This window comes from Bombina bombina, chromosome 4 (genome assembly GCF_027579735.1).
Source record: "Bombina bombina isolate aBomBom1 chromosome 4, aBomBom1.pri, whole genome shotgun sequence".
Lineage (NCBI taxonomy): Eukaryota > Metazoa > Chordata > Amphibia > Anura > Bombinatoridae > Bombina > Bombina bombina.
Window position 1 is genome coordinate 1,070,995,411 of NC_069502.1, and position 22,414 is coordinate 1,071,017,824.

Consider the following 22,414-nt stretch of genomic DNA (forward strand, 5'->3'; position numbering starts at 1 on the left):
AAAAACAATTCACCCCTTAATCACCATGATCCAAAACCCTTAAACTCATTCTCAAATCTCAATCATGTCCCCTAAACAGCCATGCACCCCAAACCCCCCAATGCAATTAACGCATTTGTTTGCAATAGCAGTGAGGATACTAGGTTTTTAGGTACTGGTAATTTCGTAGATTAGATTTAGCTATACCTGTTTTGCAATAACTGACATATATCAGGCTACTTAATAGAATAGAAGTTGGTAGAGATTTATAGACTTATATTTATTTTATACAATCATATTCTTATCATGGTCTATTGTTTAAAAAAATGAGTAACTCACAATGTTTAGATAAAATTAATAGGGTTAAGACAAGTCCAAAAAGTCTCTAACTTCCAATTCCAAATAAGAGGTTAAGACACGGAGCTCCTTGCAGATGCATGATGCGACCTCACAATTTGGCAGCTAACTCCTTCCCCAGCATGCAGAATTACATAACAATTCATTATTTTATTTATTATTTTTAAAGCATATGATCATATCAATATTTTTTGAGGGGGCACAGCATTCCATTTGGGTGGGCATTGCCCCCAATGCCAACCCTGCATAGAGCTCATGACCTTGTTGATAGATAATGATTCATATAGGCTAGAAAATCTATCCTTTTACAGGAAGAAATCTCTTTGGCTCTTATTTGGAGTCTCTACAAAAGCATATAAGAGATAATTTAGTTTCATTTTGTGCCGCTCACAAACTCTCTTAAATGCCCATATAAACTTCTCAGTTGTCTTTATGTTCCCAATTCCAGCAAATGCTTTTAGGCACCACCAATCCAGTTGTGTCAAGGAGGGATATTAGACTTTGATCTATTAGGTCAAGGGGGCATTTTGCTAAATACTTTTTTACAGACTTGCTTTGTTAAATAAAAAAGTTTTGCATAAAGTCTTTTTAAAAAAATAAGCACAGAGGCAAATCTTAGAGAAATATGTCGAACACTATTTACAATCTCTTGTAACAACAGAAATAACGTATGTATATGTCACTTTTCCAGTTGCGTTGATTGTTCCAGGAAACAATATGCAGTTTTTCACATCTATGGAAGTAGAATCATCTGGAATCTCGGTTCAGAAAGCACACAGACTTGTCTTGGCCACACAAATCCGTACCTTATCATATGTTGTCCATCTACTTCAGTGGTACAAATAGAGCCAAGACGGCAGCACACACAGAATTTCACATATACATTTATTTAAAAAAAATAATAATAATAATTTTCCATAAAAAAGTAATAAATGTTTTAACACTAACTTACACATTTTTTCATCTTGGTTTTTACTCATAGCACTGAGTTTACCATTAGCATACAGTACACATCCATAGGCATGAATTTCTTCTAAAGATATGGTGAGTCCATGGGTTCATCTTAATAACTGTTGGGAATATCACTCCTCGCCAGCAGGAGGAGGCATAGAGCACCAGAGTAAAATTGTTAAATATCACTTCCCTACCCATAAACCCCAGTCATTCTCTTTGCCTCTCGTGCATGGAGGAGGTGAAATTTAGTGTGTATTTAAAATAATTTTTCTGGAAGATTGATTACTTCAAGCCAGTTTACAGGGTATAGCTGTGCTCCACGTTAGTCTTTGCAGTCGAGCTGTGGTAGCTTTAAAGCAGTGGGGAACTTGCAAAGAGGTACTTGCTACATTTCCCCACATTTGCTGCCCTGATCTCAGATACCAAAGTTGGCTACTTTGCTATCTGCATTCTGGCCAGGTCTCTGTGAGGAAGAGGTGTCCTCTCATACCTAGATATTCAACACAAACAAGAAAAATCTCAGCACCAAAAGGAAAAAATGTTCCACATAATAGTCAAATTTACCTGTGATGTAGGATTATCCCGTACTTATGCACATCTATATTTTGGCCAATCAAGTCCCAAATATAAATTCCGCCTCTGACATCCACACAAAGGCTTAATTAATGTACAAGCAGATACTTCTGTGAAAATATTTTAAATACTAACACAGTCTTGTGTGTGCACACTATGTATGCGTTGTGAGTCTTACCCACTTTCTGTGGGGGAATGGCTGGTTTCTTTGTCACGTATAAGTGTCGATCCACAGGAGCCTTTTCTCTTGCTGGTTAGCTTTTCCCTTTGTAATAATGCCACATCCGACTGTGCTCCCTCCTCAATCACAAAGTTAACGATTCTGACATCACCAGTATCTCCATTTCCTCTTACTGCTTGTCTGACTTGTACCTTGTACTGTGGGAAATCCTGTCTCCACCCAGGGTCTGACTGTTTTTACTGTAGCACCTGTGCTCACTCCTTCTCCCCAACTTGTATAGTAACTTTGTCGAACACACCAATGAGAGGAGCACCAGGCAAATCCAGTGAATAAAAAATAACTTTTTTCTTTCATGTAATTAGCAAGAGTCCATGAGCTAGTGACGTATGGGATATACATTCCTACCAGGAGGGGCAAAGTTTCCCAAACCTCAAAATGCCTATAAATACACCCCTCACCACACCCACAATTCAGTTTTACAAACTTTGCCTCCGATGGAGGTGGTGAAGTAAGTTTGTGCTAGATTCTACGTTGATATGCGCTCCGCAGCAAGTTGGAGCCCGGTTTTCCTCTCAGCGTGCAGTGAATGTCAGAGGGATGTGAGGAGAGTATTGCCTATTTGAATGCAGTGATCTCCTTCTAAGGGGTCTATTTCATAGGTTCTCTGTTATCGGTCGTAGAGATTCATCTCTTACCTCCCTTTTCAGATCGACGATATACTCTTATATATACCATTACCTCTGCTGATTCTCGTTTCAGTACTGGTTTGGCTTTCTACAAACATGTAGATGAGTGTCCTGGGGTAAGTAAATCTTATTTTCTGTGACACTCTAAGCTATGGTTGGGCACTTTGTTTATAAAGTTCTAAATATATGTATTCAAACATTTATTTGCCTTGACTCAGAATGTTCAACTTTCCTTATTTTTCAGACAGTCAGTTTCATATTTGGGATAATGCATTTGATTTAATCATTTTTTCTTACCTTAAAAAATTTGACTTTTTTCCCTGTGGGCTGTTAGGCTCGCGGGGGCTGAAAATGCTTCATTTTATTGCGTCATTCTTGGCGCAGACTTTTTTGGCGCAAAAATTCTTTTCCGTTTCCGGCGTCATACGTGTCACCGGAAGTTGCGTAATTTTTTTACGTTATTTTGCGCCAAAAATGTCGGCGTTCCGGATGTGGCGTCATTTTTGGCGCCAAAAAAGCATTTAGGCGCCAAATAATGTGGGCGTCTTATTTGGCGCTAAAAAATATGGGCGTCGCTTTTGTCTCCACATTATTTAAGTCTCATTTTTCATTGCTTCTGGTTGCTAGAAGCTTGTTCTTTGGCATTTTTTCCCATTCCTGAAACTGTCATTTAAGGAATTTGATCAATTTTGCTTTATATGTTGTTGTTTTTTCTCTTACATATTGCAAGATGTCTCACGTTGCATCTGAGTCAGAAGATACTACAGGAAAATCGCTGTCTAGTGCTGGATCTACCAAAGCTAAGTGTATCTGCTGTAAACTTTTGGTAGCTATTCCTCCAGCTGTTGTTTGTATAGATTGTCATGACAAACTTGTTAATGCAGATAATATTTCCTTTAGTAAAGTACCATTGCCTGTTGCAGTTCCTTCAACATCTAAGGTGCAGAATGTTCCTGATGACATAAGAGATTTTGTTTCTGAATCCATAAAGAAGGCTATGTCTGTTATTTCTCCTTCTAGTAAACTTAAAAAATCTTTTAAAACTTCTCTCCCTACAGATGAATTTTTAAATGAACATCATCATTCTGATTCTGATGACTCTTCTGGTTCAGAGGATTCTGTCTCAGAGGTTGATGCTGATAAATCTTCATATTTATTTAAAATGGAATTTATTCGTTCTTTACTTAAAGAAGTTCTAATTGCTTTAGAAATAGAGGATTCTGGTCCTCTTGATACTAATTCTAAACGTTTGGATAAGGTATTTAAATCTCCTGTGGTTATTCCAGAAGTTTTTCCTGTTCCTAAAGCTATTTCTGCAGTAATTTCCAAAGAATGGGATAAATTGGGTAATTAATTTACTCCTTCTAAACGTTTTAAGCAATTATATCCTGTGCCGTCTGACAGATTAGAATTTTGGGACAAAATCCCTAAAGTTGATGGGGCTATTTCTACCCTTGCTAAACGTACTACTATTCCTACGTCAGATGGTACTTCGTTTAAGGATCCTTTAGATAGGAAAATTGAATCCTTTCTAAGAAAAGCTTATCTGTGTTCAGGTAATCTTCTTAGACCTGCTATATCTTTGGCTGATGTTGCTGCAGCTTCAACTTTTTGGTTGGAAACCTTAGCGCAACAAGTAACACATCATGATTCTCATGATATTATTATTCTTCTTCAGCATGCTAATAATTTTATCTGTGATGCCATCTTTGATATTATCAGGGTTGATGTCAGGTTTATGTCTCTAGCTATTTTAGCTAGAAGAGCTTTATGGCTTAAGACTTGGAATGCTGATATGGCTTCTAAATCAACTCTACTTTCCATTTCTTTCCAGGGTAACAAATTATTTGGTTCTCAGTTGGATTCTATTATTTCAACTGTTACTGGTGGGAAAGGAACTTTTTTACCACAGGATAAAAAATCTAAGGGTAAAAACAGAGCTAATAATCGTTTTCGTTCCTTTCGTTTCAACAAAGAACAAAAACCTGATCCTTCATCCTCAGGAGCAGTTTCAGTTTGGAAACCATCTCCAATCTGGAATAAATCCAAGCCAGCCAGAAAGGCAAAGCCTGCTTCTAAGTCCACATGAAGGTGCGGCCCTCATTCCAGCTCAGCTGGTAGGGGGCAGGTTACGTTTTTTCAAAGAAATTTGGATCAATTCTGTTCACAATCTTTGGATTCAGAACATTGTTTCAGAAGGGTACAGAATTGGTTTCAAGATGAGACCTCCTGCAAAGAGATTTTTTCTTTCCCGTGTCCCAGTAAATCCAGTAAAAGCTCAAGCATTTCTGAATTGTGTTTCAGATCTAGAGTTGACTGGAGTAATTATGCCAGTTCCAGTTCAGGAACAGGGGATGGGGTTTTATTCAAATCTCTTCATTGTACCAAAGAAGGAGAATTCCTTCAGACCAGTTCTGGATCTAAAAATATTGAATCGTTATGTAAGGATACCAACGTTCAAGATGGTAACTGTAAGGACTATCTTGCCTTTTGTTCAGCAAGGGAATTATATGTCCACAATAGATTTACAGGATGCATATCTGCATATTCCGATTCATCCGGATCATTATCGGTTCCTGAGATTCTCTTTTCTGGACAAGCATTACCAGTTTGTGGCTCTGCCGTTTGGCCTTGCTACAGCTCCAAGAATTTTTACAAAGGTTCTCGGTGCCCTTCTGTCTGTAATCAGAGAACAGGGTATTGTGGTATTTCCTTATTTGGACGATATCTTGGTACATGCTCAGTCTTTACATTTAGCAGAATTTCATACGAATCGACTTGTGTTGTTTCTTCAATATCATGGTTGGAGGATCAATTTACCAAAAAGTTCATTGATTCCTCAGACAAGGGTAACCTTTCTGGGTTTCCAAATAGATTCAGTGTCCATGACTCTGTCTTTAACAGACAAGAGGCGTCTAAAACTGATGGCAGCTTGTCGAAACCTTCAGTCACAATCATTCCCTTCGGTAGCCTTATGCATGGAAATTCTAGGTCTTATGACTGCTGCATCGGACGCGATCCCCTTTGCTCGTTTTCACATGCGACCTCTTCAGCTTTGTATGCTGAATCAATGGTGCAAGGATTACACAAAGATATCTCAATTAATATCTTTAAAACCGATTGTTCGACACTCTCTAACGTGGTGGACAGATCACCATCGTTTAATTCAGGGGGCTTCTTTTGTGCTTCCGACCTGGACTGTAATTTCAACAGATGCAAGTCTCACAGGTTGGGGAGCTGAGTTTGGGAATCTCAGGAGGTGAGATTACCGATCAATATTTTGGAACTCCGTGCAGTTTTCAGAGCTCTTCAGTTTTGGCCTCTTCTGAAGAGAGAATCGTTCATTTGTTTTCAGACAGACAATGTCACAACTGTGGCATACATCAATCATCAAGGAGGAACTCACAGTCCTCTGGCTATGAAAGAAGTATCTCGAATTTTGGTTTGGGCGGAATCCAGCTCCTGTCTAATCTCTGCGGTTCATATCCCAGGTGTAGACAATTGGGAAGCGGATTATCTCAGTCGCCAACGTTACCTCCGGGCGAATGGTCTCTTCACCCAGAGGTATTTCTTCAGATCGTTCAAATGTGGGAACTTCCAGAAATAGATTTGATGGCGTCCCATCTAAACAAGAAACTTCCCAGGTATCTGTCCAGATCCCGGGATCCTCAGGCGGAGGCAGTGGATGCATTATCACTTCCTTGGAAGTATCATCCTGCCTATATCTTTCCGCCTCTAGTTCTTCTTCCAAGAGTAATCTCCAAGATTCTGAAGGAATGCTCGTTTGTTCTGCTGGTAGCTCCGGCATGGCCTCACAGGTTTTGGTATGCGGATCTTGTCCGGATGGCCTCTTGCCAACCGTGGACTCTTCCGTTAAGACCAGACCTTCTGTCACAAGGTCCTTTTTTCCATCAGGACCTGAAATCCTTAAATTTAAAGGTATGGAGATTGAACGCTTGATTCTTCGTCAAAGAGGTTTCTCTGACGCTGTGATTAATACTATGTTACAGGCTCGTAAATCTGTATCTAGAGAGATATATTATAGAGTCTGGAAGACTTATATTTCTTGGTGTATTTCTCATCATTTTTCTTGGCATTCTTTTAGAATTCCGAGAATTTTACAGTTTCTTCAGGATGGTTTAGATTAAGGTTTGTCCACAAGTTCCTTGAAAGGACAGATCTCTGCTCTTTCTGTTCTTTTTCACAGAAAGATTGCTATTCTTCCTGATATTCATTGTTTTGTACAAGCTTTGGTTCGTATAAAACCTGTCATTAAGTCAATTTCTCCTCCTTGGAGTTTGAATTTGGTTCTGGGGGCTCTTCAAGCTCCTCCGTTTGAACCTATGCATTCATTGGACATTAAATTACTTTCTTGGAAAGTTTTGTTCCTTTTGGCCATCTCTTCTGCCAGAAGAGTTTCTGAATTATCTGCTCTTTCTTGTGAGTCTCCTTTTCTAATTTTTCATCAGGATAAGGCGGTGTTGCGAACTTCTTTTGAATTTTTACCTAAAGTTGTGAATTCCAACAACATTAGTAGAGAAATTGTGGTTCCTTCATTATGTCCTAATCCTAAGAATTCTAAGGAGAAATCGTTGCATTCTTTGGATGTTGTTAGAGCTTTGAAATATTATGTTGAAGCTACTAAATCTTTCAGAAAGACTTCTAGTCTATTTGTTATCTTTTCCGGTTCTAGAAAAGGCCAGAAAGCTTCTGCCATTTCTTTGGCATCTTGGTTGAAATCTTTAATTCATCTTGCCTATGTTGAGTCGGGTAAAACTCCGCCTCAGAGAATTACAGCTCATTCTACTAGGTCAGTTTCTACTTCCTGGGCGTTTAGGAATGAAGCTTCGGTTGATCAGATTTGCAAAGCAGCAACTTGGTCCTCTTTGCATACTTTTACTAAATTCTACCATTTTGATGTATTTTCTTCTTCTGAAGCAGTTTTTGGTAGAAAAGTACTTCAGGCAGCGGTTTCAGTTTGAATCTTCTGCTTATGTTTTTCGTTAAACTTTATTTTGGGTGTGGATTATTTTCAGCAGGAATTGGCTGTCTTTATTTTATCCCTCCCTCTCTAGTGACTCTTGTGTGGAAAGATCCACATCTTGGGTAATCATTATCCCATACGTCACTAGCTCATGGACTCTTGCTAATTACATGAAAGAAAACATAATTTATGTAAGAACTTACCTGATAAATTCATTTCTTTCATATTAGCAAGAGTCCATGAGACCCGCCCTTTTTTTGGGGTGGTTATGATTTTTTTGTATAAAGCACAATTATTCCAATTCCTTATTTTATATGCTTTCGCACTTTTTTCTTATCACCCCACTTCTTGGCTATTCGTTAAACTGAATTGTGGGTGTGGTGAGGGGTGTATTTATAGGCATTTTGAGGTTTGGGAAACTTTGCCCCTCCTGGTAGGAATGTATATCCCATACGTCACTAGCTCATGGACTCTTGCTAATATGAAAGAAATGAATTTATCAGGTAAGTTCTTACATAAATTATGTTATTTTGCTTTGCAGCTTCAATTAAAATTTTGTTACAACAACAACATCTAGTAGACAAATAGAACAGCGTTCTCTAGCTTACGCGTTTCGGCGAAAGCCGTAGTCATAGCATGAGAAACTTAAACACATTGTACTCTTTTAAAAAGCCTACCTTGCTCTGATAGGTTAATTAAAACCATGTTGCTGACTATCTGATTGGATGTGTGCTATATGTGAAAATCTCTTTCAGATACTTAATGAGGTATGGGATCTTTAACCCTGTAGCTCCTATGCTATTATACAACAGAAAAAAATAGATTTTTTTTTTCTGTTGTATTATAGCGTAGGAGCTACAGGGTTAAAGATCCCATACCTCATTAATAATCTGAAAGATATTTTCACATAGAGAACACATCCAATCAGATAGTCAGCAACATGATTTTAATTAACCTATATGAGCAAGGTAGGCTTTTTAAAAGAGTACAATGTGTTTAAATTTCTTATGCTATGACTACGGCTTTTGCCGAAACGCGTAAGCTAGAGAACGCTGTTCTATTTGTCTACTAGATGTTGTTGTAGCAAAAATTTTAATTGAAGCTGCAAAGAAAAATAAAAGTTAATTTTTATTCACTGGATTTGCCTGGTGCTCCTCTCATTGGTGTGTTCGACAAAGTTACTCTCATACCTAGAGACTGTCTTCATGTCGGATAGCTGAGCAGGTAAGTGCTGGTCTTCCAGGTGGGAAAAGGGGCACTTGAGAATTTTTCTACCTTGCTATGTTTATGGGAACTATTTTAGCTCACCCTGGTGTAAGGGCTTTGCTAAGACATGACTGCAGGCACAGTGCTTTATTGAGAGACTGTAATGGTGGACTTTATGTCCAATTCTAGACTTAAATTGTCTCAACAAATTCCTCAGGGTCCCATCCTTCAAGATGGAAACCATTTGTACGATTCTCCCATTGTTCCAAGAAGGTCAGTTCATGAGGTTTTCCTTTCTAGATCAACACTTTCTGTTTGTGGACTTACCAATCGGCCTTGCTACGGCTCCCAGGATATTCTCAAAGGTCCTAGGAGCCCTCCTAGCGGTGGTCCGGTCCAGGGGGATTGCAGTGGCTCCCTACCTGGATGACATTCTGATTCAGGCCCCATCCTTTCCGGAAGCAGCATCTCACACGGAGATGTTACTGTCCTTTCTCCGGTCACACGGGTGGAAAGTGAATTTGGAAAAGAGTTCAGTTATTTTATGATTTTTTTAAAATAGGCATGACTATATGCGTATGGCTTGACCCGTAGGACAGTGTGTACTCCCAGCCATTTAAATATCTAACTAACTTCTCTATCACCTTAGTGGATGTGAATTAAAATCACCCTGGACTTGTGCCAGCTAATGCTGCATCGCCAGTGGTTGTAGCAGACAGACAGGTTCCCTCTCTGGGAACTTGTTTACCCAAATCTTCATAATTATACCTGAATAGGTTTTTATTGTTTGTATCTATTATTTATTTTATTTATTAATCACACATTATTTGTTCATTAACTCACAAAGTCTGTCACTTTAATTTCAACCATGTTTCAGGGAAAAAAAAAGCATATGTGTGTATTATATTAAATTATTGTGCTTTAAATAAGTCATCTAAAAAAAAAAAAGGAATCTAAATAGCTTTTTATCGAGGCAGTTTATCCATACCCCTAGGAAAACACCACAGGATGTTTATTTTCTTGTCACTATGCGTAGTACATTTGCAAATGACTCACCGCTAAATAGTAATCGAAGGGGAATGCAAAACACTTTAAGAAAAGGTACAATTGGAAGGTTGTTGTTTTTAGTACTTCTTTACACCTCTTGACATTAAGATTATATTTCCTGTGCTCTTGAAAACCATTTGAATGAAATTCTAAAACTAGAAAGTTTTCCAAACCAAAATATTATAAGCCAGCATGACTAAAACTGAGATAGAATTGTAGTTTTGAGTAACAACCAGTAGATGGCAGTCTTTCACAACACAACTGCTTTTATTAGAATTCTTACCACAATGTTTTTTCTTTTGTCTCCAGTCATACATAATGGTGGGGAAATATTGTTTTCTGAAATACCAAATACATACATTTGAATCTGTAATGTTATGGTGGGTTGTACATTATCATATTTTCCTGCAACTAAAATTGACTAAAGTGATGGGGAAAACAAAATACATTTAGTGCTTTTATGCTGATTTTACTGCTATAACAATGATAATTCATATGTTGCAAGATTTTAATTTATTTCAAATTTAATAAAAAGAAAACATCGGCAGTGCTGCTTACGGCACTTGCTGAATCATTAAACTGCTTTAATGCACCACCCTTTCTTTGGATATAGGAAGCTGCTACAAACCTCAAGATACCGTGAGCTGCCAGCAGAAGTGGGGGACGAGTCCACCCATGTCTGTAGCACAAAAACAAAAATGTCCGTACTTAGAAGTGGGAGGAATTAAAAAGTAAAAAAACATTACAAATAAAAATTGTCTGGTAATAAGTCTGTTTTACAACCCCCCCCCATTTCTCATTCGGTGCATAATCAAATTCATGTCTGTTTTTTGTTTTTTTTAAAGTATATATTTTTTAATTACTTGCACTCTTGAGTGCAGCCGTTTTCCTAACTATATTCCCCTTACATTATATTTTAACTACTATAATACTGGAAGGGCTCAGATGCATATAAGGCGGCTTCATCCAGTAGATGCTAGAGGTGGCATATACCTTTTGCAAAGGATCGCAGCTAACAATGATCGTATTGTCCAGGAGCTGCTAGAGGTGGCATGGACCTCTGAAAAAAACTGTAGCTAAAAGTGATTGTATTTTCCAGTTGCTAATAGAGGTGGTATGGACCTCTGCAAAAGACTGCAGCTAACAATGATTCTATTGTCCAGTAGCTGCTAGAGGTGGCATAGACCTCTGTGAAAGACTGCAGCTAACAATGATTCTATTGTCCAGTAGCTGCTAGAGGTGGCATAGACCTTTGCAAAAGACTGCAGCTAACAATGATCATATTGTCCAGTAGCTGCTACTGGACACAACAATCATTGTTAGCTGCTGTCTTTTGCAGAGAACCATGCCACCTATAGTAGCTACTGGACCACTGCAAAAGACTGCAGCTAACAATGATTGTATTGTCTAGTAGCTGCTAGAGGTGGCATGGACCTCCTGAAAAAGACTGCAGCTTATAATGATTGTATTGTGCAGGAGCTACTAGACGTGGTATGGACCTCTGCAAAAGACTGCAGCTAACAGTAATTGCTTTGTCCTGTAGCTGCTAGAGGTGGCATGGATCTTTGAAAAAGACTGCAGCTAACAATGATCATATTGTTCAGTAGCTACTAGAGGTGGCACAGACCTCTGCAAAAGACTGCAGCTAACAATGATTGCTGTGTCCAGTTGCTGCTAGTGGACACAGCAATCATTGTTACCTGCAGTCTTTTGCAGAGGTCCATGCCATCTCTAGCAGCTATTGGACCTCTGCAAAAGATTGCCACTAACAATGACTTCACATTTCTTTGGGGAAATGTCCCTCAACTAGCAAACTTAGTATATAGCATAAACAGATATGATAGATTAAACAATAATTGTATGTAAATTATATGCTTGTGTCTCTTACATTTGTCCTCTGGCTACAAGAAAGAAGAACAGGCTGGCATTGTAAAGAGGCTTTTCAATGGGTTGAAATTTAGTTGCAAAAACTTCACTTAAAATAAACATATCCTTTGCATTTCATTTTATTTCTCGCAATCTCATCCTCTTACCACATTGTATTTCTCAGTAAACCTAAACAGTTCTTCACCTTTCCCTCCTGTGGTTTCTTATGTCCCCTCTTGCCCTGCAACTCTTCACAACCTATGTCTCCTCTTTCCATCCAGCACCTTGTTTTTAACAAAAAAAAGTACATTTATGCTGAAAAATAACAGTAAAATTATTTTTTTCGTAGAAAGTTTTTTCGTATGAAAGTTACAATTAAACTTAGATGATTCGGACAGAGCATGCAATTTTTAGATTCTTTAACATTTAGTTCTTTGATCAAATTGACTTTGTGCTTTTGGTTTCCTTTGTTTAAAAGCATACCTAGGTAAGCTCACGAACAGCAATGCACTTATGGGAGTTGGCTGCTTATTGTTATTGTCTCATACTATGTGCTCAGCTAGCTCCCAGTAGTGCATTACTACTCTGGAGCTGACTCTTAACTATGGGTTTGTTTAACCCCATTGTTATAGATCACTTAAATAACGTAGTTATTTTCATTGTTTAGTTTTCACAGTATCTTCATGAAAATGCCTCATATGTGCGCCCCCTTGAGGAGGGAATGATCCAGTTGTTTGAAAGCATCAGAGAGGACACTGTCACTGTACTGGTAATATTTCTGTATCATCATTTCTTCCTTTGCAGCAGTTTACCAACTCCAGTGCTCAGGACCCTTAAAGGGACATAAAACCCAAATTATTTCTTTCATGATTTAGGTAGAACATACAATTTTCAACAACTTTCCAGTTTACTTCTATTATCAAATTTGCTTCATTCTCTTGTTATGCTTTGTTGAAGAAGCAGCAATGCACTACTGGTTTCTAACTGAACACATGGATGAGCCAATGACAATCGGTATATATATATATGCAACCACCAATCAGCAGCTAGAACCTAGGTTCTTTGCTGCTCCTGAGCCTTAGTAGATAAACCTTTCAGCAAAGGATACAAAGAGAAAGAAGCAAATTAAATAATATAAGTGATTTGGAAAGTTTTTTAAAATTGTATTCTCTATCTGAACCATGAAATAAAAATGTTGGGTTTCATGTCTCTTTTACAGGCCATGATATTTATTATATCTTAACTCACGAATTAGCTGATTATTTCACCTGTACTCAAGTTAAAGGGCCATGAAAAACCAATGTTGAAGCACTTGCAAGTGATGCAGCACAGCTGTAAAAAGCGAAGTATTCACATCCCATTGTAAAGGACTTTAAACAGCCAATCAGTATGTCTGTCCTTTGACCTGCAAGGAAGCGTGCCTCATGCACACTGTTATTTTCCTATTCAGTTTAAGCAAGTTTACTATGAAATCTCATGACATCACAGTAAAACAGTTCATGACATTAGCACTACTCATGCTGATTGGCTGCTGCTCATTTATCCCTCCTTTCTCCAACATAGGTGTGTCCGGTCCACGGCGTCATCCTTACTTGTGGGATATTCTCTTCCCCAACAGGAAATGGCAAAGAGCCCAGCAAAGCTGGTCACATGATCCCTCCTAGGCTCCGCCTACCCCAGTCATTCTCTTTGCCGTTGCACAGGCAACATCTCCACGGAGATGGCTAAGAGTTTTTTGGTGTTTAAATGTAGTTTTTATTCTTCAATCAAGTGTTTGTTATTTTAAAATAGTGCTGGTATGTACTATTTACTCTGAAACAGAAAAGAGAAGAAGATTTCTGTTTGTAAGAGGAAGATGATTTTAGCAAACGTTACTAAAATCGATTGCTGTTTCCACACAGGACTGTTGAGATGAAGTAACTTCAGTTGGGGGAAGCAGTTGGCAGACTTTTCTGCCTGAGGTATGACTGGCCACATTTCTAACAAGACTTTGTAATGCTGGAAGGCTGTCATTTTCCCTATGGGGACCGGTAAGCCATTTTCTTAGATTAAGTAAAAGAATAAAGGGCTTTATAAGGGCTTAAAAAACTGGTAGACATTTTTCTGGGCTAAAACGATTACTTTGCTAAGCATATTTGGCAGATTATAACTCTTTATAGTTATTATAATCTTGGGGATTGTTGTTAAAAAACGGCAGGCACTGTATGGACACCTTTTTCAGATGGGGGCCTTCTCTAGTCATAGGCAGAGCCTCATTTTCGCGCCACTAATGCGCAGTTGTTTTTGGAAAGCAAGGCATGCAGATGCATGTGTGAGGAGCTAAGAACCACTGAAAAAGCTTATAGAAGGCGTCATTTGGTATCGTATTCCCCTCTGGGCTTGGTTGGGTCTCAGCAAAGCAGATACCTGGGACTGTATAGGGGTTAAATGTAAAAACGGCTCCGGTTCCGTTATTTTAAGGGTTAAAGCTTTCAAATTTGGTGTGCAATACTTTTAAGGCTTTAAGACACTGTGGTGAAATTTTGGTGAATTTTGAACAATTGCTTCATGCTTTTTCGCATATTCAGTCATAAAGTGTGTTCTGTTTAAAATTTAAAGTGACAGTAACGGTTTTATTTTAAAACGTTTTTTGTGCTTTGTTGACAAGTTTAAGCCTGTTTAACATGTCTGAACCATCAGATAAGCGATGTTCTATATGTATGAAAGCCAATGTGTCTCCCCATTTAAATATATGTGATAATTGTGACATAGTGTCCAAACAAAGTAGGGACAATGATGCCACAGATAATAATATTGCCCAAGATGATTCTTCAGATGAGGGGAGTAAGCATGGTACTGCATCATCCCCTTCTGTGTCTACACCAGTTTTGCCCACACAAGAGGCCCCTAGTACATCTAGTGCGCCAATACTTATTACCATGCAACAATTAACGGCTGTTATGGATAATTCTATTGCAAATATTTTATCTAAAATGCCTACTTATCAGAGAAAGCGCGATTGCTCTGTTTTAAACACTGAAGAGCAAGAGGACGCTGATGATAACGTTTCTGACATACCCTCACACCAATCTGAAGGGGCCAGGAGGGAGGTTTTGTCTGAGGGAGAAATTTCAGATTCAGGAAAAATTTCTCAACAAGCTGAACCTGATGTTGTAACATTTAAATTTAAATTAGAACATCTCCGCGCACTGCTTAAGGAGGTATTATCTACTCTTGATGATTGTGACAATTTGGTCATTCCAGAGAAATTATGTAAGATGGACAAGTTCCTAGAGGTTCCGGTGCCCCCCGATGCTTTTCCTATACCCAAGCGGGTGGCGGACATAGTAAATAAGGAATGGGAAAGGCCCGGCATACCTTTTGTTCCTCCCCCTATATTTAAGAAATTATTTCCTATAGTCGACCCCAGAAAGGACTTATGGCAGACAGTCCCTAAGGTCGAGGGGGCGGTCTCTACTCTAAACAAACGCACTACTATTCCCATAGAAGATAGTTGTGCTTTCAAAGATCCTATGGATAAAAAATTAGAGGGTTTGCTTAAAAAGATGTTTGTTCAGCAACGTTACCTTCTACAACCAATTTCATGCATTGTTCCTGTCACTACGGCAGCGTGTTTCTGGTTCGAAGAACTAGAAAAGTCGCTCAATAAAGAATCTTCGTATGAGGAGGTTATGGACAGAGTTCAAGCACTTAAATTGGCTAACTCTTTTATTCTAGATGCCGCTTTGCAATTAGCTAGATTAGCGGCGAAAAATTCAGGGTTTGCTATCGTGGCGCGCAGAGCGCTTTGGCTAAAGTCTTGGTCAGCGGATGTGTCTTCCAAGACAAAATTGCTTAACATCCCTTTCAAGGGTAAAACACTGTTTGGTCCTGATTTGAAAGAGATTATTTCAGACATCACCGGGGGAAAGGGCCACGCCCTTCCTCAGGATAGGTCTTTTAAGGCTAGAAATAAGCCTAATTTTCGTCCCTTTCGCAGAAACGGACCAGCCTCTACTTCTACATCCTCTAAGCAAGAGGGTAATACTTCTCAACCCAAACCAGCCTGGAGACCGATGCAAGGCTGGAACAAGGGTAAGCAGGCCAAGAAGCCTGCCACTGCTACCAAAACAGCATGAAGGGATGGCCCCCGATCCGGGACCGGATCTGGTGGGGGGCAGACTTTCTCTCTTTGCTCAGGCCTGGGCAAGAGATGTTCAGGATCCTTGGGCACTAGAAATAGTTTCTCAAGGTTATCTCCTGGAATTCAAGGAACTACCCCCAAGGGGAAGGTTCCACAGGTCTCAATTATCTTCAAACCAAATAAAAAGACAGGCATTCTTACATTGTGTAGAAGACCTGTTAAAGATAGGAGTAATTCATCCAGTTCCAATAGGAGAACAAGGGATGGGATTTTACTCCAACCTGTTCATAGTTCCCAAAAAAGAGGGAACATTCAGACCAATTTTAGATCTCAAGATCCTAAACAAATTTCTCAGGGTTCCATCGTTCAAAATGGAAACCATTCGAACGATCCTTCCTACCATCCAGGAAGGTCAATTTATGACCACGGTGGATTTAAAGGATGCGTACCTACATATTCCTATCCACAAGGAACATCATCAGTTCCTAAGGTTCGCTTTTCTGGACAAGCATTACCAGTTTGTGGCACTTCCATTCGGATTAGCCACTGCTCCGAGAATTTTCACAAAGGTACTAGGGTCCCTTCTAGCGGTTCTAAGACCAAGGGGCATTGCAGTAGTACCGTACTTGGACGACATCCTGATTCAAGCGTCGTCTCTGTCAAAAGCAAAGGCTCATACGGACATCGTCCTAGCCTTTCTCAGATCTCACGGATGGAAAGTGAACATAGAAAAAAGTTCTCTTTCCCCGTCAACAAGAGTTCCCTTCTTGGGAACAATAATAGACTCCTTAGAAATGAGGATTTTTCTGACAGAGGTCAGAAAATCAAAACTTCTAAGCTCTTGTCAAGTACTTCATTCTGTTCTTCGTCCTTCCATAGCGCAGTGCATGGAAGTAATAGGATTGATGGTTGCAGCAATGGACATAGTTCCTTTTGCACGAATTCATCTAAGACCATTACAACTGTGCATGCTCAGACAGTGGAATGGGGATTATACAGACTTGTCTCCGAAGATTCAAGTAGATCAAAGGACCAGAGATTCACTCCGTTGGTGGCTGATCCTGGACAACCTGTCACAGGGAATGAGCTTCCGCAGACCAGAGTGGGTCATTGTCACGACCGACGCCAGTCTGGTGGGCTGGGGCGCGGTCTGGGAACCCCTGAAAGCTCAGGGTCTATGGTCTCGGGAAGAATCTCTTCTCCCGATAAACATTCTGGAACTGAGAGCGATATTCAATGCTCTCAAAGCTTGGCCTCATCTAGCAAAGGCCAAATTCATAAGGTTTCAATCAGACAACATGACGACAGTTGCGTATATCAACCATCAGGGGGGAACAAGGAGTTCCCTGGCGATGGAGGAAGTGACCAAGATAATTCAATGGGCGGAGGATCACTCCTGCCACTTGTCTGCAATCCACATCCCAGGAGTGGAAAATTGGGAAGCGGATTTTCTGAGTCGTCAGACATTCCATCCGGGGGAGTGGGAACTCCATCCGGAAATCTTTGCCCAAATAACTCGATTATGGGGCATTCCAGACATGGATCTGATGGCCTCTCGTCAGAACTTCAAGGTTCCTTGTTACGGGTCCAGATCCAGGGATCCCAAGGCGACTCTAGTAGATGCACTAGTAGCACCTTGGACCTTCAACCTAGCTTATGTATTCCCACCGTTTCCTCTCATTCCCAGGCTGGTAGCCAGGATCAATCAGGAGAGGGCTTCGGTGATCTTGATAGCTCCTGCGTGGCCACGCAGGACTTGGTATGCAGACCTGGTGAATATGTCATCGGCTCCACCATGGAAGCTACCTTTGAGACAGGACCTTCTTGTTCAAGGTCCATTCGAACATCCGAATCTGGTTTCCCTCCAACTGACTGCTTGGAGATTGAACGCTTGATTTTATCAAAGCGTGGGTTTTCAGATTCTGTAATAGATACTCTGATTCAGGCTAGAAAGCCTGTAACTAGAAAAATTTACCATAAGATATGGAAAAAATATATCTGTTGGTGTGAATCTAAAGGATTCCCATGGAACAAGATAAAAATTCCTAAGATTCTATCCTTTCTACAAGAAGGTTTGGAGAAAGGATTATCTGCAAGTTCTCTGAAGGGACAGATCTCTGCGTTATCTGTTTTACTTCACAAAAGGCTGGCAGCTGTGCCAGACGATCAAGCGTTTGTTCAGGCTCTGGTTAGAATCAAGCCTGTTTACAGACCTTTGACTCCTCCCTGGAGTCTTAATCTAGTTCTTTCAGTTCTTCAAGGGGTTTTGTTTTTGGTTGCAATTTCTTCTGCTAGAAGAGTTTCTGAGTTATCTGCTCTGCAGTGTTTTCCGCCCTATCTGGTGTTCCATGCAGATAAGGTGGTTTTGCGTACTAAGCCTGGTTTTCTTCCGAAAGTTGTTTCCAACAAGAATATTAACCAGGAGATAGTTGTAGCTTCTTTGTGTCCGAATCCAGTTTCAAAGAAGGAACGTTTGTTACACAATTTGGACGTAGTCCGTGCTCTAAAATTCTATTTAGAGGCCACTAAAGATTTCAGACAAACATCTTCTTTGTTTGTTGTTTATTCTGGTAAAAGGAGAGGTCAAAAGGCAACTTCTACCTCTCTTTCTTTTTGGCTTAAAAGCATTATCCGATTGGCTTATGAGACTGCCGGACGGCAGCCTCCTGAAAGAATCACAGCTCATTCCACTAGGGCTGTGGCTTCCACATGGGCCTTCAAGAACGAGGCTTCTGTTGACCAGATATGTAAGGCAGCGACTTGGTCTTCACTGCACACTTTTTCCAAATTTTACAAATTTGATACTTTTGCTTCTTCAGAGGCTATTTTTGGGAGAAAGGTTTTGCAAGCCGTGGTGCCTTCCATTTAGGTGACCTGATTTGCTCCCTCCCTTCATCCGTGTCCTAAAGCTTTGGTATTGGTTCCCACAAGTAAGGATGACGCCGTGGACCGGACACACCTATGTTGGAGAAAACAGAATTTATGCTTACCTGATAAATTACTTTCTCCAACGGTGTGTCCGGTCCACGGCCCGCCCTGTTTTTTTTAATCAGGTCTGATGAATTATTTTCTCTAACTACAGTCACCACGGTATCATATGGTTTCTCCTATGCATATTTCCTCCTGTACGTCGGTCGAATGACTGGGGTAGGCGGAGCCTAGGAGGGATCATGTGACCAGCTTTGCTGGGCTCTTTGCCATTTCCTGTTGGGGAAGAGAATATCCCACAAGTAAGGATGACGCCGTGGACCGGACACACCGTTGGAGAAAGTAATTTATCAGGTAAGCATAAATTCTGTTTTTTATTTAACCTGCAGCTAAGCAGTAACTGAAAGATATCTTTTTACAAAGCACTTACTCTGTGAGCTAAGGAAATTGTAAGGTAAAATATCTTCCTTTTTTACATAGAGATGTTTAGGTGATATTTTTCTGTCAGCTTTTTACAGTTATACTGCATCACTTTCAACTGATTTAGTATATAAGTATTGTGTCCTTTTAAGATATAATGAATATCTGGCCTGTTAAGGGTCCTGAGGACTGGAGTTGGGAAACTGCTTTACAGACTGAAAATAACTGCCATGATTAAATTTCTGATTCATTGTCTTTTCTTCAGGAAACTACAGTTAAACTGAAGGTATTTTCTGAACACTTTGCATCGTATGTCTGTTTTCTACAGAAAATCCTCCCATACCAGTTGAAAAGGTATTTTCATTCATTTTCTTAACTTTAATAAACTCCAGTTTTATCCACTTACAAGATTATTATACAACTTTCTTTTCTTTCTGCATTTTCTTTTTTTATTTACGCTTGTGTAAAGAGATCTTTTTACTGGAAGATGCATTTTTAAGGGACACAGGCCCATGTGTATTAAAAAAAATTATCAATCTTCTAATGTTTCCTCCTGTTTGTTTAGCACAGCCTGCATGTTTCTGCTGCAGTAAACATAGCAACTTGTGATAAAAAGCAGAGGCCACACAAACGCACAACATAAGGGAATTTTAAAAGCTGCAAGCATAGGAAATAATGTGCAGCCCATTCCCTTCCCTTTGTATTTTTGGATATTGTTGTTCCTCAAAAGTGAGAGAATATAGCTAACATAGGGCTAGATTATAAATGTGCGCTGGTATAACAAGTGCGTTCGCATTGCCCGGAAGCCAAGCGCTCACACGACTGCGCTTCAATGGGAGCCTTGTTTTCATGCAGATATGGCAAACCAACTAGTGCAGGGCAGGGGGCAAATTGCGCAGTTTTGGGCAGCAATAAATACCTATAGATGTATATGCTTATATATATTTGTAGGGAAAACACAGTCCCCCGTTGACATTAATGTTAAGGCACTTTTAGTGCCTTTTTTCCTAACACCCCACATCCCCTCACTTTAACTCCTTATAACTACTTTGTGCAGTGGGATATATGCGTTTAATTCTTTTGGGTGTAAGATACCACCTATGGTTCAATTCAAGTATTCTAGGGGAGGAAGAGGATTTTGTTGTATTATAGAATATTCTGCCATTGCTCTCTGGAAATGAGAGTCCCTAATTCTGCTTGCCAATGTGAGTCAAAAGAGGATGGTGGTAGGGTAAGAGATTCATCTAGCATCTTTTTCGCAATCAACAGGGACCCCCGGGGTATCAGCCTATTAAGGCATAGGCGTTCAAAGTTAGTTAAGTCTCTGAGTAGGTCTTGTTTATGGTGTAATGTTCCTATTAAATTATTTTTTGTTTTTTAAAAAGATGGATAAAGATAGATAATGCCTTTATTATCCATTCCCCAGTTTTGCATAACCAACATGGTTATAATAATATACTTTTTACCTCTGATTAACTTGTATCTAAGCATTTTCTGACAGCCCCCTGATCACATGACATTTTATTTATTATCTATTGACTTTCATTTTAGCCAATTAGTGCAGTGTCTGCCACAAGCCACGGGCCTGATCACAATGTTATCTATATGGCTGACATGAACTAGCTCTCCCCTGTTGTGAAAAGCAAATAAAAAAGCATGTGATAAGCCTTCAAGGGCTTAGAAATTATCATCTGAGCCTTCCTAGGTTTAGCTTTCAACTAAGAATACCAAGAGAACAAAGCAACATTGATAATAAAAGTAAATAGGAAAGTTGTTTAAAATTGCATGCCCTATTTGAAACATGAAAGTGTTTTTTGAACTTGAGGGTGAAGACACCTCCAGCAACATCCAACATTTGTGACCATGCCCTCAATGCCCCATTAATTGCCAATCTGGCAAACGGGATTGTGTGATCTATTCCCTTAGGGTATGATTCTTAAGAAATGATTCCCCCTGTAAATTCAGCGTTATAGGATATTGGTGTCATTGGGGAGATGGGTGAAGATATTCCTTTGACCTTGGTTCGTACTGTGTCCTAGGTTTTAAAAATGTGAGCATGTTACGGGGATATTCTAGCAAGGGTGGGTCTAATGATATATTTAGTCCAGCATAGTGGACCGATCTTAGGTGAGTTCAGGAGAAAGGAGTCTATGGAAGCCCAGGCTTTATTGTAGTTATGATCATGCCATTCTAGTACCCTTTGTAATACCACTGCTTTATAATATTGAAGTATTGATGGCAGGCCCATACCCCCCACTCCCAGTGGTTTCATAAGCACCCTTTTATTGATATGCGGTTTAACACTTCCCCATATGAATGAGTTTATCTGTGATTGTATTTGATTTAGGTAAGTCATTGGTAGGTGTATCGGGACGGCTTGGAGGACATAGAGTATTTGAGGAAGAGTAGTCATTTTAACTGCCTGCATTCGGCCCCACCAGGACAGAGGTTTATTTTGCCAAGTGTTGTAGTCTTTCTTGGTTTCATGTAACATGGGCAAGTAATTATATTTGAGTAGTTTACTACTAGAGGGGGTGAGGTAGATTCCTAGGTATTTAATTTTATCATGATTCAATCTATAGGAACAAAATTCCCGTAAGGCGGGGGGGCGGGTCCGAGCACCGACCAAGATGGCTGCTTTTAATTCAGGCTGAATTCTGGAGCTGAGGGATCTGCTGTCTATCGCTTCACTAGCATATAACTTAACCCCTAAATTGCAATTGATTTGTAGTTTAATGTCTACAGAACGGACTCATATGCTTTCTGATTTTGAATTCCAGCCAAGCAGACCGGAATAAGTGAGGTACGCAGCAGAGGCCTAGTAGTAGACCTGACTCCTCATTTGCCCTCCCTAAATCCTGATATTACAGGAGTAACAGCCTTACGAGCTGTCTTGCTATTTGGAAACGTAGCATAAGCTATTAAAAGGAAACAGCTTCTACCTATTATTATTCTAAAGAGAGCAGCAAAACTGAATCCAGCTATGGAAGAGATATACCAAGCGTTACAGACTTTGCTGGATCAGTTTGAATCTCAGATGTGCAACACTATAAAGGAGGCAATGAAACCCCTACACCAGGGAAAATCTACCAGTGAGTTGATTTGTCTAG

The 22,414-nt window shown here is 39.7% G+C and overlaps 1 protein-coding gene across 1 annotated transcript in view; it reads left to right on the forward strand.

The window, feature by feature from the left end:
* The window catches only part of PPP1R21 (protein phosphatase 1 regulatory subunit 21), a 557,069-nt gene that overhangs the window by 227,129 nt on the left and 307,526 nt on the right, over nt 1–22,414 (forward strand). Inside the window, exons 10-11 of the mRNA XM_053712717.1 lie at nt 12,501–12,602; nt 19,570–19,658. Of these exons, the coding sequence (XP_053568692.1) occupies nt 12,501–12,602; nt 19,570–19,658 (191 nt within the window). The remainder of the gene's footprint in view (nt 1–12,500; nt 12,603–19,569; nt 19,659–22,414) is intronic.